Source organism: Drosophila ficusphila, unplaced genomic scaffold (assembly GCF_018152265.1).
Source record: "Drosophila ficusphila isolate 14025-0441.05 unplaced genomic scaffold, ASM1815226v1 contig_636, whole genome shotgun sequence".
In the NCBI taxonomy this organism is placed as follows: Eukaryota; Metazoa; Arthropoda; class Insecta; order Diptera; family Drosophilidae; genus Drosophila; species Drosophila ficusphila.
Genome location: NW_025064569.1, coordinates 3,816,315 through 3,834,963, shown reverse-complemented (window position 1 = coordinate 3,834,963; position 18,649 = coordinate 3,816,315). Strand labels below are relative to the sequence as shown.

Below are 18,649 nucleotides of genomic sequence, written 5' to 3'. Positions count from 1 at the left end.
AAGTAACAACAACGGGACGAACGCCTCAGTATCTAAGTTGACAGGTCAGTAAACCACTGCTGATATAGTGCGGCAACAAGCATTGAACCAGAACCAGAAACTACTGGCCAACATGCAAATGCAAGCACACAATTGCCCAATGGCGTAGAAGCAATGCTGGCAACTATAGCCAAGGTAAAGGTTTGCGCTTTCAAAATCTCCTTCTGTAGCTATTATTCAAACAAAAGTCAGTTTAGATGGTTTCCTATTTCGCAGCACAAATACGAGCTCTCGCCGTTTCTAGATCAGTATGACATTGACGCCATGCTTATATCAGAGACTCATCTAACAAACAAAAACCATTTTCACCTTAATGGCTATATATTTTATAAAACAAACCATCCAGATGGCAAGGCTCAAGGCGGCACTGGCATACTGATCAAGAAATGCATCAGGCATTATGAGTTGCCATCATTCGCAACAGCCCATTTACAAGCTACATCAATACACATCGATACCCAAAGCGGTTTCTTAAGCCTATCCGCTGCATACTGCCCACCACGCTTTGCATGCAGTTCTTAAACCAATTTAGAAGTATGACTCCGAGCTATGGGGGAACGCACGCGTTACTAACCTAGAAGTGGTGCAGAGATCCCAATCAAAGGTACTGAGAACAATAACGGGTGCACCGTGGTACATACGAAATGAAAACATTCATAAAGATTTAAACTTGGGATGTTTTAAAGAGGAAATCGACAAAGTAAAAGCAAAGTATACGATCAAGCTACACGCTCATCAAAATAGGCTGGCGCGGTCTTTAACGTGGAACACTAGCCACACACGACTGGGGCTGTTTTTCCAAAAAAAACTTAATTTTAATTAATTTATTATAAGTATTAGGCTAAGATTTAAATACTTGTAGTTAGTCTCGTTGAGAGAAGGTTCGGTAATTAAACACCGTAATTAAAAAAAAAAAATTGCATGTGAGACTGATAAGAAGAGACAAATTCCAAATGTTAATGGTTATGTCAAATGATTTAAAAATAATTTGGTTAGACCCAGAAAGAAATTGGAACCTGATATCCACAAACTTATTAAACAGCATCAAATTCATCCTTCACATTAGTTTTTATATAAGGATTGATTTTTTTTAGTTACTTGTATATTTTTAATAAAAGATACTCTGCTTTAATACTATAAAGTTGCGATTTAATAATCATTCTTATTGGCAGGTGGAGCCCGTAAGAGTTAACTTGAGTCCTAAGCGCCGTTGTATGTTACTGGGGCGCCATGATTTGAGGCCATATAGGTAATTGGCCAAAAAAAAATAACATGCTATAGCATAGCAAACTATAAGCTATATGATTAATTTGCATATGCTATATGATTAATTTAGATTAAGCATGAAACTAAAGTAAAAACTAAAAAAAAAACAAGAAAGGAAGCTAGCTTCGGCAAGCCGAAGCTTATATACCCTTGCAGTCATCAAATATGTCGAACAAAACGCATAAAGGCTAGACAACATCGAATCTTAGACGATTTTTCTATTCATTTTCCAATATTTTTGACTATAGATCATATGGGAGCTATACGATATAGTTGTCCGATTTTTATCTAATTTAATTCGTAATTCAAGAGTCGTAAGAAGACTCTATATTCCAAAAATCATACTTGTCTGATGAAAAACAACGATGTTATAATTTTATTTCCGTTATTTCTATATAGATTTTTCGATCTTTCCTATGGCAGCTATAAGATATAGTTGTCCGATTTTTATGAAACTTTTTCTCAATATAATTGTTGTTGAAAAACTTGATATTCAAAAAATCATGCTCGTGGGATAAAAAACAACGATGTTATCAATTTATTTCCATTAATTCTATATATAATTTTCGATCTCTCCTATGGCAGCTATATTATAGAGTTATCCGATTTTGATCAAATTTAATCCGAAATTCAATAAAAGTTAGAAAACGCCATCCTGCAGAATTCAAGTCGATCTGATGAAAAACAACGGCGTGAGAATTTTTCATTTCATTCCCTCGTATGGGAGCTATCCGATATAGTCGGCCGATCCGGCCCGTTCCGACTTATATACTGCGTGCAATAACTACACAACTTTTGGGAAAGTTTCGTCAAGATAGTTTTAAAACTGAGAGACTAGTTTGCGCGGAAACGGACAGACGGACAGACGGACAGACGGACAGACGTACAGACGTATTCCGATTCTACTCGTGATGCTGATCAAGAATATATGTACTTTATGGGGTCTGAGGTGTCTCCTTCACTGCGTTGCAAACTTCTGACTGAAATTATAATACCCTTTTGCTCTGCAAGGGTATAAAAACGGCAGTGTCCGTCTTCGGCCAAAAGTACCGACAAAACAGAGGAGGGAGGGGGCCTATTCGCGAATAGTGAAATAAACAGAAGGATAACCTATTTTTTAGGCTTATATGCACTAGATATTATCTAGCAAACCATGAGAGCTAATATAAAAATTCCAATGAAGGTGTAATAAAAGATACTCTGCTTTAATACCATAAAGTTTCGATTCAATAATCATTCTTATTGCCAGGTGGAGCCCGTAAGAGTTAACTTGAGACCTAAGCGCCGTTTTATGTTACCTACTGCGCTCAGGTTTCAAGTTGCATATATTGGTCACAATAATTAATTAATTTAATTTGAAGTCATGCCGTAGCCTAACTCGAGTGATTACTAGATATTATCTAGCAAACCATGAGAGCTAATATAAAAATTCCAATGAAGGTGTAATAAAAGATACTCTGCTTTAATACCATAAAGTTTCGATTCAATAATCATTCTTATTGCCAGGTGGAGCCCGTAAGAGTTAACTTGAGACCTAAGCGCCGTTTTATGTTACCTACTGCGCTCAGGTTTCAAGTTGCATATATTGGTCACAATAATTAATTAATTTAATTTGAAGTCATGCCGTAGCCTAACTCGAGTGATTAAATTCAAATCGTAACGTAATTTATTGTCGATGCTTTGCTTTGTTTTGCTATTTGCCCTGCCCTCGAATTTATACTCGCTCGCTGAAGGCACAATCGCAGATCGCCGGCCTATTTTTTCGTTTATATACATATGTACTTCGCTTGTTTAAAGGCGCAGACAATTCGGTTTGCCTGCCCAACATACTTTCGGTTGTTAAAAGGCACAGACAAATCGGTCTGCCGGCTGTAAACAATAACAAACATTAACTTTGTACATTAGAGCCTTGATGCTAATAAAATAATTAAGTTCATATTTAGTTGGAAATTAGTGCGGAAATTAGTGTTAGTTAAAAAGCTCATTGACCCATCAGAAGTTATAGTGGTTTTTAAATAGGTGAAAAAAGGGGGCGCTAAAAAAATATTTATTCTCAAAGTGGGCAGTAGACAAAATCAGTTTGTAAATCACTGCTCTATAACACGCAGCCTTCCGACGCCAGCTGCCGACATACAGGCCCCCACCATGGCACTACCGCAGCCATGCTTAACTGTAGTATTTAAAATCTAATTTATAAGGTGTTTTAGTCTTTTCTACGGCAGTTGTATATGAATTAGTATATACTAGACAAAAGCAGGCGAACTTTTTCGTAGTTTAAGAGTCATTAAAATTAATTATGTACATATGTATATTCAATAGCTTAATATTATAAAACATTTACTCTAATTTTGTTTATTATTTTTTCGATTTTACCTTTGATATAGTCTTTTAGTTTAATCGTTGTGGATTAAACTGAAAGGCTGGTGTTCGTCGCAACAGACAGACGGACAGACGTTCAAAATGACAGACAGACGGACAGACGTTCAAAATGACAGGCAGACGGTCAGACGTAATGATGTTCATGAGGTCGGACGTGTCTCCCTTATTTCGTTTCAAGCTAAAAATTATAATACCTGAAATGGTATTTAAACTTATAATTTTACGTTTTATTATTCTCATATAATATTTATAAATTAAGTTGGGCTTAAGTATCCAGTTATACCAGTTGAATATTGAAATGTACCTTGTCATCATCAGCAATTGCAGAGATCTCCTCCCACAAATTTTTCATAAGTTTTTTATATTCATCCAATCGAGCAGTGCTGCAATCACCTTTTCCTTCAACGACGCAGGCCCTAACTGCCATGCATAGGAAGTCATTTTGGTCCAAAAATCCGTTGTTGTCAATATCTAAAAACAAATAAAATTAAGGCAGTTATAATATTGTTTTCTGCGTGTCGCATTTCTGTCTAATTTATTGGTGCCTAATGAACCCAGTTAAGTTAAAATAAAAATAGGTAAAAAACTTTTTAAGTTAAACGGTTTTATGTTAAACATACGGTAAATGTTTACAAGCGCGGTGCACGGTAAATTTTCTAGTTTTTCTAGTTTTAAGTTTTTATTTCACATTCTGTTTAATTCATTTAGTGCTTCATTATTGTAAGGTTTCTTGCCCGTTAGTTTATCTTACCATTTTGTTCCCACGAGTAATAGACATTTAAACGGTCGACCCCCCAGAGGTCCAATAAAGGGGCAAGGCTATTCAACAAGATGCGCCTGAGTCTTGAGGGGAAAACGCTAACGACTATCCACCCTAACGTCATACAGTTTTCGGCGCGTTTTGACCTTTCACCTTAACTTGGGTGGTGTACCGCTAACGAGTATCATTTTTAGCCACCCTAACGCCACACAGTCCTCAACACGATACAAAATCTAGACTTGGGTGGTGGATTCAGGCTATATTAACCAAATACCTAAATTACAGATTCAATTTCTAAATTTAAATCTTATTATTATACGGCATTCAGTAGCTGCGCCCATCTTAAACATTGAGGTTGTTTAGTGCACTGTATTCTTCTTGTCAAGCCCTTTTATTTGATACCCATATTGGTGGGATTGATAAAGAATTGTTATCAGCCATTTGGTAGCGGCGGCCATCTTAGATTTCAATTTTACATAGTAAACTGTATTCTACTTGTTGAGCCCTTTCATTTGATACCCATATTGATGGGATTGATAAAACCTACGTTATCCGCCATTTTGTAGAGGCCGCCATTTTGGATTTACAATGTTATTGATATTACGATATTGTAATGCCATCGGAACTGAAGGTGTGTACCAAATTTCAGATCAATCTGACAACAGGAGGGTACTTCAATTTCAATTTCTAATTTTGACCCAAAAAAACAAACAGGGTAAGCTAAATAAAACCATTTAAAAAACAGGAATGTTGTGTTGACAATAATGTTGAAAGTAGAGGTGGGCGCGGGCCTGTACTTTGAGGCCCGGGCCCGCACGAACAAGAACTCTTTTTTAAGAGGCCCGGCCCGCACGAAACTTATTTACACATAGGTACATATGAAAAAAAGCCTTTCGCTCGTAGACGAACTGGCGGAAATAGCCAGATTGGTCCGAGCTAATTTAGAAAGGTATTTTAAGTCCTTTGCATTTTTCCAGAACTCTAAAATATGTGTGCCAGGAGCTGCTGGATAGGCCAAATATTTGTCAAGCTCTATGTCGACTTTTTTCGGGCTTTTACGGGCCGGGCCTTTTAATTAAGGCCCGGGCCCGCACGAAGACCGCACGAATCTTAATTTTAAGACCCGGGCCCGCTCCGGGCCTGTGTAAGCCCGCGAAAAAAAGCCCGGCCCGCGCCCACCTCTAGTTGATACCCTTTGTTGCCCCCACTGTTACTGCAATAGTTTCAAATGTGGACATTATTTATAAATGCAATAAATACTTAAAAGTATTCGTTTAACACTATGCATTTGGTTCGAAAGTAAAAATGTAAAACACGCAAAAAAAAATATTTTTAAATAAATTTTCTGTGTTGCAATATTTTCCTGAAAAATTAGGGGGAAAAAATAAATCACCGTAAGTTTTATCATTTAGATATGAACTTAATTTCATGAAACTCGGTCGACTTTATCGTATAGACATAAGAAAAATCAAAAAATCTATTAAAAACAAAAAAGAAAGCTAGCTTCGGCAAGCCGAAGCTTATATACCCTTGCGGTCAAACAAAATACATAAAGGCTAAACAGCATCGAAGCTATAACGTTTTTTCTATTAATTTTTCATATTTTCAACTATTGTTTATATGGCAGCTAAATGATATAGTCGTCCGATTTTGATGAAATACAACTCGTTAATCAAGAGTCGTTAGAAAACTCTATAATTAAAAAATCATGATTGTCTGAGGAAAAGCAACGATATAGATTTTTCGATCTTTCCTATGGCAGCTATATATATATAGCTGGGGCAAACAAACATTTTAATCAACGATTCGTCTAGTCTAAGCATATGTTAATAATTCCCACGTCTGTATCTATTTTATATTTCAGTCGACTCTCGTTAATTCAAACCTGCGATAATTCGAACCTCTCTATAATTCAAATTTATCACGAGTTCCCTACAAAATCTCTTTATATTTCGAACTAAATCAATACATTTTCATACACTTGGTAATTCGAACGATACAATCATTGATATTTAACAAAACCACGTGTCAATTCGAACTCATCAGCGTCTAACACTCGACAATTCAAAGTTGCAGAGAAAAAAGGCGGAAATTTTGCGACAAGTTCAAACTTGCCTTTGTTTTTCTTTTGATTATGTAGTTTGACCATTTGACGCACAAACTTCTTACGAATTGGTTTGTGTAGTTATTCAGTTACTGTTACTCTTTCGTTGGTATGCATGTTAAAAGTTAGTGTTAGCTATGAGCCCTAGAAAGTATAAAGAACCTTTGGCAGAGGTGTCAGTTAAGGAAGCAAGATCCTCATTTGATACCTTACAAAACTTATGTCTACAAAACGAAAGCATTTCAGGCACTTTTTCTCTTAAAAAAAGTTATTGAGCAGAATTGTGCTTTAAAGCAAACCAGTACATATAACAAAGTTCTTTCGAAAGATTAATTGATTCACATTACGAATACATGTACGTACACGAATGTACCTCTTAGTTCTTATCATTTTTATATCGGGCGATTTTTTTTAGAGGTATAGAACTTTAAGTTGCAATAAAACCATGATGGATTATTCGATTGACATGAATTTTTTTTTTATTCGAAAGATAATCTGGTGGCAATTCATTTTATATATAATTTATGGCAAACGCTTGACCATTTGGAAGACAACATTCGCCGTGTTATTGCCGATATACGGCCGCAAATGTTGGGAAAAGTTATCGAAAATTGGAGTCCAGATTGGACTACATCTGAGCCAGCCGTGGCGGTCATATGCCAGAAATCATACATAAAATGAATTGCCACAAGATTATCTTTCGAATAAAAAAAATTTATGTCAATCGAATAATCCATGGTGGTTTTATTGCAACTTAAAGTTCTATACCTCTAAAAAAACACCCGATATTAATAAATACAAATTAACCAACACTTAACAATTCGAAGTTTTATTTATTTTCTCTCGCAAATTTCGAACCATTTGATATTTCAAACACTCGATAATTCGAAATATTTCAAGAGTCCCTCGAGTTTCGAATTAACGAGAGTCGACGATATTTCTAGGTTTTTAGTACATTTAACTTAAACATTGCAATGTATGTTTTACATAAAACGGTTTAACTTAAAAAAATTTTTACATATTTTTTTATGAAATTTGTTTTGCGGTTCAAGGGTAGTTAAAAAGTCGATATTGTAAAAATCATGCTCGTGGAATAAAAACCAACGGCATTATAATTTTTTTTTCCATTATCTAATATATAAAATTCTCGTCTAATATATAAAATTCTCGTGTCACAGTTTTTGTTACCATACCCCTCCGAAACGGCTATACCGATTCTCATGAAATTTTGTAAGCGTATTGCATAGGTCTGAGAATCAACCAACATCTATTTTCATCCTCTTAAATCCTGTTCGCTGTTTCTAGCGTTCTGATTTTGGCAGTCGAGCTATGAAGTTCAGTTTTTTAAAACTATAAAATCTAATTTGAACTCGTATAATTCAAGTTTTCGGAGTGAATAAGAACTTAAATCAATTTTAATCAGCCGCTGCCAAATTAAATTGTGCATCGCAGAAGGAGTTTTTTTGTTTTGGTAAAAGCGCTAGGTCCATCCGGGTAAGTCGAGAGATTACATTTTTTTTTGCAAGCAAGGTAGACAAATAGTTTTTTTTTTGTTACCAGGCTTGGCGTTTTTTAAAGTACTTTCTTGTTAAGTGCCTAAGAAGAGCATTTCCTTATCTCTTTTGTCGCGGGGCCGACGACCTGGCTGTGGAGACGTGGATTTTTGCCGTATCACTTGGAACATATTTCTGTGAGGGAGAAAGTGCCATGGTTTTAAAATATTCTTTAAGGTTCCAAAAAGGGCATTAATATTGAAAGAGAAGAACCGGTATAGAACTATTTTTCCCTAAGAGAGAAAACTCTCCATCAAAACCTTCCCGGAATTCCAGTCCGCAGTAGTCAGAGCAAAAGGAGCCGCGGAGAACAGTTTGAGCTGATCAGCAAGCGGAGCTGACGCCAAGCCGCGCGCGGGCGTTTTGGCCCGGATCTCGAGCGAATGTTTTTGTATTAGTGTTAATTTTTTTCCTTAGTTTTTACGAATTTTAGGCTAAGTAAATAATATGGCAGAGTGAAGTTTTGTAAAACGATGTAAAGGCCAGAGTGTGGAATTTTTGTCGGCTTTCTATGCGCTATGTGAGTGCGTTTGTGTGAGTGCATGTAATATTTTTTTTTTCCTATTCTTTTTTGTGCATAGCTTTGTGCCCAAATTAAGTTTGGCGATCGATCTTTACACTGGGGCAAGACGCCCAGAAATTTTGTGAAAACCTTTTTTAGCAGGCCCGAGAAATCGGGTGAGTGACGGAAAATTGTGTCCTCCATTTTCTTTTCTTATGTTTCTGATTTAAGTCAGCGGATTTTTTTTTTTTCCCTGTAACGCGTGACCCACTGTGCAGTTAGTCGCCAAGCGAAAAGAGAAGAACTTAAATGTCTTGCGGTGGAGTTCCGTCAGATCAATACTGCGAAAGCACAAAGCAGAAAAGAATATGAACATGTTACACGTTTCTTCTTTTTAATGATTCGTCCGAATCTGAATTTAATAGCAATTCTTCTTCGCACATAAATATCCATCTTGATTCGCATGTGTCCTAATTTGTATTTTTTTTATCTTGTTTAGCTTTACAAAATTTCTAGTTGTAAGAATTTTTCGTTAGCTGATAAGAATAAATTGTATAATGTTTTAAATTCCGTCTTATGATTGCCTCCGCCAGTATGCCGCCCCAGTGAGTACCTTTGTCGTGCATTTTTTTAGGGGCCACGAAAAATATATTGTCTATTGGATTGGAATGAATTGGCCATAGGAAGGGAGGGCAGATCTCATCCTCACCGTTATCTGAGGGTACCTATTATCTATGCAGGAAGTGAAAGGGAAAGCCTTCTCATCTTATGCAGTGTATGTGTTAAGTCGGTTTCCGCGTTAACTCTTGTCGCAGCACGCGTTTCTTTCTAATAGTCTGATGGTAAAAGGCATCTTTAGGGCGAAGGGACAAGAACACCACCACCACTTGTCGACGAGCATGGCCGAGCATATTCCGCGTGCGTCCCTTTATCCCAACCCACCATCTAGCCTGAATCGTTACAAATGCCAAATGAACTACATAAATTCTTACAAATCTACTTTATGGGCGGAGAGGCTTCCGGAAGCGCACTTGCCAATCGCGTGAATGCACGTTGTGATTATAATATCCTTGATTCATTTTATGCCAGACGCACTTATAATAACTTAAACATACATACATACATACATACATATGTAAGTCTAGAACTGAGTAAATTTTGTACAGAAATTATAAAGTCATTTGGTGGCAAAACAACGTTTGCCGGGTCAGCTAGTTTATATATATATATATATATCTAGATCTTTCCTATGGCAGCTATATGACAAAGTTATCCGATTTCGATAAAATTTAATCCGAAATTCAATAGTAGTTAGAAAACGCCATCTGGAAGAAATCAAGTCGATCTGATCAAAAACATCGGCATTAGAATTTCGTATTTCAATTTCTTGTATGGGAGCTATCCTATATAGTCGCCCGATCCGGCCCGTTCCGACTTATATACTGCGTGCAACAACTACACAACTTTTGGGAAAGTTTCAGCAAGATAGCTTTAAAACTGAGAGACTAGTTTGCGCGGAAACGGACAGACGGACAGACGTATTCCGATTCTGCTCGTGATGCTGATCAAGTATATATATACTTTATGGGGTCTGAGGTGTCTCCTTCACTGCGTTGCAAACTTCTGACTGAAATTATAATACCCTTTTGCTCTGCAAGGGTATAAATATATCCACCAGTATATATATCAGGTATATTCGCTCGACACCATCATTTGCGGCACTAAGCTTAGCCACTTTGGAATTCATGCAATGCAGCAGCTGTTTTACGAGGCAGAAGCTGAGTTTTCATTAGCAGCCAAGATCATTTGTGCAAACTTCTTTATCGATGATCTTATTAAATTAAACACTTGAGAAGGTTATTGAGGTCAATGAGTAAAGGAGCTTTTGAGCCAGCGGCTCTAGAAGGAGTGGATAAGTCAAATCGAGAGAAGACGTTAAAGATGCGGTACTGTTTCAGGCAATTTGCTTTTCAGCTTCTCAAGCGGATGGAGTCTGCGATGAAGCGCAGTATTCTTTTGGCTATCGCTAGATTACGGTCCCATTGGATTGATAGCAACAAATATCACCAGGCTAAAGATTTTTTAGCACACCTTATGGAAGACAAACTTGACTAAATGACACCCTGCCATAATCTTTGCACTCCCCTTAGTTGGAGCACATACAGGGTTGCCCATATTCGACGGACCCATCTGACGACGCCATAACTTTTGACAGAGATGACAGATCGCTTAATGACATACCGCGTTTGAAGCGTCAGTCCAAGCAGATTTTTACCATGGAACAATACACGCCACGCGAGCGCTCTGAAATAGTTGAAATTTACATTCAACAGAACAAGTCAATTGTGAAAACTCAAGAAATTGTTTCCGGGCCGTTTGATGTCGAAAAGTGGTGATTTGGACTGGCCACCGCGTTCGCCCGATTTGACGCCGCCTGACTTCTTCTTGTGGGGATATTTGAAGTCAAAGGTTTACGTTAACAAGCCAAGGACCCTAGAAGAGCTCAAGGACAACATTCGTGAAGAAATAGCCGCTATTCCGGCCGAAATGTTGGCGAAAACGATGGAAAATGCTGCAAAAAGGGCACAATACGCCATCAACGCCAGAGGCGGCCATTTGAAAGATATCATATTCAAAAATTGATGTAAACAAATCTACTTGGAACAAATTAAATGATTAAGATTGCCAACCGCCAACTTTTTATTTTTTTCTTTGATTTAAAAAAAAAAAACATGGGTCCGTCGAATATGGGCAACCCTGTATAATATATATACAATGGTGGTCAAAAGTATTTTGACAAACTTAAAGTGAAATATACTCGGAACTTCGTTTAACTTTTGGTATCAATGGAAAGGTAATTTAAATGTCGTTTGAATGATACAATACTTTTCTTAACTCATTCGATATTTATTGAAAAGGGCAATTCAAAAAAAAAAATCTACTTTTTAAACTTTTTCCCTCGTCTTGAAAACTAAAATTTTTGGATGCAAAAAGTTTCTTTAAACAAAAATAATAGTAACTGCAAAAAGAATTTTTCAAAAATAATTTTTCTTCTATTTTGTATAATTTTTTGAAAATGTTTAGAAATACGCATTTAAGCCATATTTTTCTCTTTTCCATACAAATTTTTTCCGACATTATCACCTTCGAAAAATGGTAAAAAAATAAAAGAAAAATTATTTATTTATTTAATAAATCTGTTAAAGACAAAAACGACATTGTATACTTTATAGGGCATTTATTTAAATGTGGGATCTGTTAAAGACAAAATCGACAATGTAAAAGCAAAGTATGCGATCAAGCAAGCCCAAGATCTCTATGTGAATGAGTGTGGGGGTGTGCTTGCCCTTGTGCAAAGGGAGTCCAAAAAGAAAAATATCAATATCTGTATTGAACTAATCTCAGCTTACAAGCTTTATGCTAATGACAAGCGTAAGTGGATCTTATTTACAAGTACAATTCAGGCTATTCATTTATGATTCTTCAACAGTCGGATTAATAGTACTAATTGCTAACTTAATGATGATGTAAATTGGGATGGCATATTGTCAGAGCCCCTTCTTTCGTTATGGGTGGACTTTACCCCTCAGTTTTCGATCGTCCAGAACATAAAATTTATACGATTCGTAATGCGACCACAAGCGTCCATCAAGTTGCTTGGATGCTGCGATGCTAGCATATCAGCTTATGGAGCTTGTCTATATTTACGATCGAAAGTAACGAAAGCTAAAGTGCTCTGCGCCACGTTGAGAGTAATCCCCTTTGATGGCTTTCACAATGCCAAGATGTGACTATCCAGCAACACTTTTATTAGCTTGTCGTAAGCGTCCAGGAAACCATAAACTTCATTTGCGCCTTTCATTGCTGGTTTTACTCTTCTATTGTGTTTGCATGAATTCGGAAAGCTTGTGAAAATGGCTCAAATCGAGTTTAACCACACCCAGCAATTAATAGACAGGAGCGGACTAACGTACCTCCTTAAAGGCTGCCTCAGCAGATGGAAAATTGTGACTCAGATGCAGAAACTCTTTTGGACAAGGTTGACCAGCGAATATTTGTCCCTAGTTCAAGATAGGAGCAAATGCATTTCGAAGCTTCCAACATCAAGGTCAGAAGCTTCGTGTTCTTGCAAGAGGTCAACATTCGCCCTTTAAAATAGCCGTTTGGACGCATTTAGGAAGTACCCAGCGAGGACGGCATCGTTAGAGTAGCTATGGTCCTTACAGCTACGGGTAAAATCAAAAGAGGCATCGCCAAATTAGACGTTCTGCCCATCGATTCCCATGGAACTGTTCCTCTTCCGACGGGGGAGTGTGTATCTTTGCACTTAACTACTCTTTGCCTATTCTTATCTCTTTTCTGTCGCGTTATCTATTCAGCTAAACTACATCTTATGTCCCTTTAAAGAAACGATGCTTTCGGCGTTCATTTCTCTAACATTAAAATATCATAATATTATACATTACATTTCGCATACTCTTTCGCCTATTTATATTCATACAAGTCATTACACAAAATACTGTTCGATCATAGCCAGCTGCAGCTCCAAAGATCGCAAATAAAATAGATTTAATTAAACCTATCGAGCTCTTAGTTATTTCTAACAAGGGTGGAATTTCAGTCGTCTTTCCCGTTTAGATAAGTTTAGATAATCAGTCGTTAAAAATCGTTAAAGTTTTGATGTTTTTAGGCATTCATACATTTTTCTCGACATTAAGCAACTCGTTCCGATAAAGTTATTTCTATGAAGATCGAATTACTACATCGTATAGCTGTCATAGAGCTCTCTAACGTTGTGAGGATTGAACTAACAATACAAAACAATTTGAAAAAGTTTGTTACAATAGATTTTGGATGAGTCTACTGGATTCTTAAGGTTAAGTTCTAACTGAGGGGTAAAAAAGCTTTGGCAAGCCTATTTCTTTTACGCAATTTTAAATTAATCTTTATGTATTATTGTAAATTGCTTGTTATGGCAGCTATATGATAGAATTATCCAAATTTTGATCAAATTTAATCCGAAATTCAATAACAGTTAGAAAACGCCATCTTGAAAAATTCAAGTCGATCTGATCAAAAACAACGGCGTGAGAATTTTTTATTTCATTCTCTCGTATGGGAGCTATTCGATATAGTCGGCCGATCCGTCTTGTTCCGACTTATATACTGCGTGCAATTACTACACACCTTTTGGGAAAGTTTCAGCAAGATAGCTTTAAAACTGAGAGACTAGTTTGAAGAGAAACAGACAGACGGACAGTCGGACAGACGGACAGACGTACAGCCGTTTCCTGATTTTACTCATGATGCTGATCAAGAATATACATATATACTTTATGGGGTCTGAGGTATCCCCTTCACTGCGTTGCAAACTTCTGACTGAAATTATAATACCCTTTTGCTCTGCAAACGTATTATCGAAAAACATGCGATACCTTTTTGAAATCGATCACAGCAAAGAATCAGAAAGTGAAAAATGTTGATTTTTGTTTTAGTTTTTAAATTATTCAAGAAACGTTAATAAAATTCATAATACTTAAAAAAAAAAATATTAGCACCAGTTTTCAAAAATGGATTTAAAATTAAAGGAACTACCAATATTCATGAGATAACATTATTGAACTATTAAATCTAAGTTATATTCTTCATTTAATACATTGTGGTGCATTCGAAACTATGCAAAATTAATAGAAAAATCGTCATAGCTTCGATGTGGTTAAGGCTGTATGTATATTCTTCGATATATTTGAATACTGCAAAGGGTTTTTAAGCTTCGGCTCGCCGAAGCTAGCTTCTTTTCTTGTTTTTATTTCGTATGTGGTTCCCTGTATACTTGAAAAATAAAAAACGGGACGCTATAAAATATATAACATACCTGGTAATTTATTTATGAGTATAATTTTTTGTTTCTACAAAAAACTCCGGTTTTTTTCCAGCCTATTTTATAATTAGGGTATCAGGTTGTTCAATAAGTTTTGTCGTTCGATAAGAGAGGGCGTCGCCACTAGCCCACATTTTTTTTGTTTATTGGTACGCTCTTTATATAAAAGTATGTGAATTCTGAATCTGAATTTGTTTAAATATTCTTTGCTTACAAGTGCCACAGTGTCACAGTACTTTTTGCAATGGAAAAAATTGAGCATCGTGGAGTGATAAAATAATTATTTTTGGAAGGCTAAGAACCAAAAGTAATTCACGAACGACTGTTAATATTGTATAATGATTGTTCAGCTACAATTAGAACAGTAGAAAGATGGGTTGCTAAATTTAAACGTGGTCGTACAAGCCTTGAATACGGGCTACGTGAAGAAAAGCTTTATGCACTACGGGTCACAAACTGGTTAAACAATTAATTCTGAATACTATTGCAACCAGGTGAAAGAAAAATTTCGTGAAAACATTATTTTTCATCAGGACAATGCATCGTGACACCACGGATTGGAGAAATTGAAGCATCCAACGTATTTACCAGATTTGGCCCCAGCAACTTTCATTTGTTTCCAGAAGTCAACAAATTTATGCGTGCCAAGCGTGTTTCATTAAATGAAGAGGTCATAACGGCTGTTGAAGCGTATTTTCCAGACCTTCCGGATTTTATCTCCAGGGAAGGTATTCACAGATTGGAGGATCCTTGGAGCAAGTGTTTTAATGTTCAGGGAAATTATACTAAATACTAAAGTTTATTTTGAACCATAAAATAGTGGTTTATCGAACCACAAAACTTATTGAAAAACCTAGTAGCATAAATTCCTTACTTAAGTTAAATGCTGTAGAAATTACATAGTAATATCCCAACACTACAACGGTAGCGGTACTAATAATCCCGATCGCCGGTATATAAACTGTTTTTTGTCTACAACCCCTAAAATTGGCAATTTTCGTGCCTGTATTCCGTGCGGTTAATCGCTGATTTCAGCTGTTTTGCAGTTTGCACTCAAAATGCCAAATTTTACGGGTTTACGGACAAAAAGCACCGTTTGTATCACTTGCGGTTAATACGAGACGACACTAGTGTATACGACACGAGTGTAATCTCGTTCTCACCGCACTAGATACATAAGGTGCAATTACCTACCGAAAACGCGGATAACGTCCTACAAACAAAGTTGACTTTGGACATTGGATGACTGCACCAAAAATAGTGTGTCGCGTATAGTATCAGGGTGGTCACACCGAAAAAGTTGGGTTCTCACATATTTTTATGACCCTGCTATCGGTATTAAATTAAGCTACATAGGATCAGGCCCGTATCCAGAAATTTGTTTGGGGGGGGCTCAAGGAAAAAAATCAATAAAAAATGCGGACTTATTCGAATAAATTCAATAAATTAAATTAAATTTGGCTTTGTATCAGTCTACTGATCTATACGTTCCTGTTAGGTCAGGTTTCTTCTACTGAAGACTTTTTAATGAAAAGTCTTAAATAGAAAAAATTTTGGAATTCAAAAATTTCGGTGGGTGCCCGGGCCCCCCGGGCACCCCCCTGGATACGTGCCTGCATAGGATCTATTGTGTATAATAACATTTTCATATTCGAACATATTCGAATTTTTAGAAATCGTCTTGACAAAACATAAATGATTTCTCGATTTGGGAAACAATTTTAAGGGGGCATTCAACTTTAACTTTTAACTTTCCGAGTTTGGTCTTTGTTTTATTTTCTATAAATATTTAATTGATTGACCTAATTAACTACATTAGTAGATTTTTAGTTAAAATTCTCTTCATGAGGTTTGACAACTTACCATACATATACCGAACAACAAAATCGACGCGATTATCCCAGGAATAAGCCATTATGGTGTTATTTCTTTTGAGCTAATCGTCATAAAAATATTGACCCTAGAAATATCATTAAAAATAGACTTATATTATGTATGTATAAATAAACATATATATACTAATATTTTAAACTGCAGTTATATATAAATATACATATGTATTTATATAAACATTAGTTTTGGGTTTTAACTTTGTTCTAGTAAATATTAGCTCCTTACCTTTAGAATAGCTTACTTTAGACTAACTAAATTTTCTGCACCTCTTGCCAAAAGTCGTACACTTTGGCAACATTATTTATATTGCATGTATCTAAACATTTTATATAAATACATTTATTGTATAAGACATTTTTTTTAGGAATATATTTATACTCTTTCAAAAGGTTTTACAATAAAGAAAATATTACGAGCCTATAAATGGATTTATGATCGCTAAGCATCAACAATTTACGCAATTTGTTTTTGAGCAAACTAAACATTAGGTATTAGACCGAAAAAATACGGTCTAGAGTTTTTTTTTACATAAACGACTATATCAGCAACATGTTTTAATTTATACACCAACTTGATGACTTAATCAAACTGCTTCCGTTGAACTGATCTTGCCTTCCCTAGATTTTGTAATGGTAATTGTACTCTAAATCGAGGACTTACTTTTACTTTAATAGTATAAGAGATGATATTGTAAAATTTTTATATAATAACCTTTTATTTACAGCTTTTTCTGTATTTATCAATTTTATGCTCAAGTAATTATTTATAGTACAAGCAGAACCTATTATAAAAACACAATTTAAACAAAACATACATTTGTTATTTTTGGCATGTGTTATACACATATACAAGAACCTCGCAATAATCACAGGCGTATTTATACAGTTGTAAGTCAATAGGTCAAACCTATGTATATTTGTTCAAATATTTTAAATTATGCAGGCAAGTACCAATATTATAATAGGCTATCAAAACTGCGGAAATATCAAAAAATTAATAGTAAGATCTTATAAAAGTATTTTTAAAAAAGTAACACAAAAGTAACAAATAGAAAAGGAAAATCTTTAAGTTTGTGTTTAGTTCAAACGATATAAAAATCGAAGTAAAATATTTTTTTAAAACTGTACTTACAAAACAGTATTCTTGGAAAGAAGGGGTTTCGATACCTGATATATTCAATTATACTTAATTAATGAAATGCGTCTGAATATGACTAGTTTTCCTGATGGGCAGATGGTTTTTTCTTACAACTATTGAATTTTTTCATAAAATTTAATAATATCAGCCATAGAAAATCTATGTAAGTCTGTTTAAAATTAATGAAACAAATATTATAACATCACACAAGCATGATTTTGTGAGTTTCCAGTTAATACAGGGAAGTTCGAAAAATCTACTTAAAAAACACAGAGTTTTAATGAAAATCAGACGACTATATCATACAGCTGGTATAGGAACAATAATTTTGAATAATTATGAAAATTCATGGGTTTTGTTTGATGCTTAGCATTTGCACTACCATAAGTTTGTTAAGTTATAACATCATGTTCCTGACGTTGACCTCAGATTTTTTACGGAAAGCAAGAAGAGCGGCCTAGTAGACAGTTTAAACAGAAATTAAAAAAAGAAATGATTCTTCGGGGAACAGAAAAAGATCAATGGGAGGTAACGACTCGCTGTTCCTCCTCTTAGGAACTACATTTTGCCTACTTGGCAGCAACATGGTCAAGACGTCGTGATAAGATTGCTCTTACAGGAAAGTAATGAATGTTTTTCCAAGCTTTCCCATGATGTGTTTTTTAACGTTAAAGGTGTATCTTACCTGCATTCAGAAAGTGTTAGTGTGCGTAGTGGTGACTTTGACACTAGATACTAAAGCTAAATGACAAAGTTAAGGGAAAATCACTCCGCATGGAGGTTTACTTTTATTTTTATCAGGAAAGGAATGATTGCAACATTGCTACATAGGCGGATGACGTATACGTTATCTTCGCAGGTGGGGGGAAGAGTAGTTTGAAGAGTATGACTGTTTATCCTCCGCAGCGCCTTAAGAAAAAGTGGTTTTGCGGTGAACATCATAGGGCTTTAACGGATCATCTTACAAAAAAGGTGATATTCGTTGTAAAGATAATGAATTTACCAAGGTAATCAGGAAGAGTTTAAAAAAAAATTTTTTTGTCTAGTTTTGGGAGCACTTCAAAGTGAAGTTCTCAGGATCTTTGCTTGAGCGCGCTGTATGATGTCTATGTTAGTTTTGCTCGTGTTCCCCCAG

At 35.7% G+C, this 18,649-nt stretch overlaps 1 protein-coding gene across 1 annotated transcript in view; it reads right to left on the bottom strand.

Moving 5' to 3' along the window:
- LOC108101730 (sarcoplasmic calcium-binding protein, alpha-B and -A chains) overlaps positions 1-16,627 on the bottom strand; it is a 71,179-nt gene extending 54,552 nt beyond the window's left edge. The window contains exons 1-3 of the mRNA XM_043208743.1: positions 16,603-16,627; positions 16,348-16,444; positions 3,989-4,155 (exon numbers count right to left, since the gene is read on the bottom strand). Of these exons, the coding sequence (XP_043064678.1) occupies positions 3,989-4,155; positions 16,348-16,399 (219 nt within the window). The 5' untranslated portion in view covers positions 16,400-16,444; positions 16,603-16,627. The remainder of the gene's footprint in view (positions 1-3,988; positions 4,156-16,347; positions 16,445-16,602) is intronic.
- Positions 16,628-18,649: the final 2,022 nt, after the last annotated feature.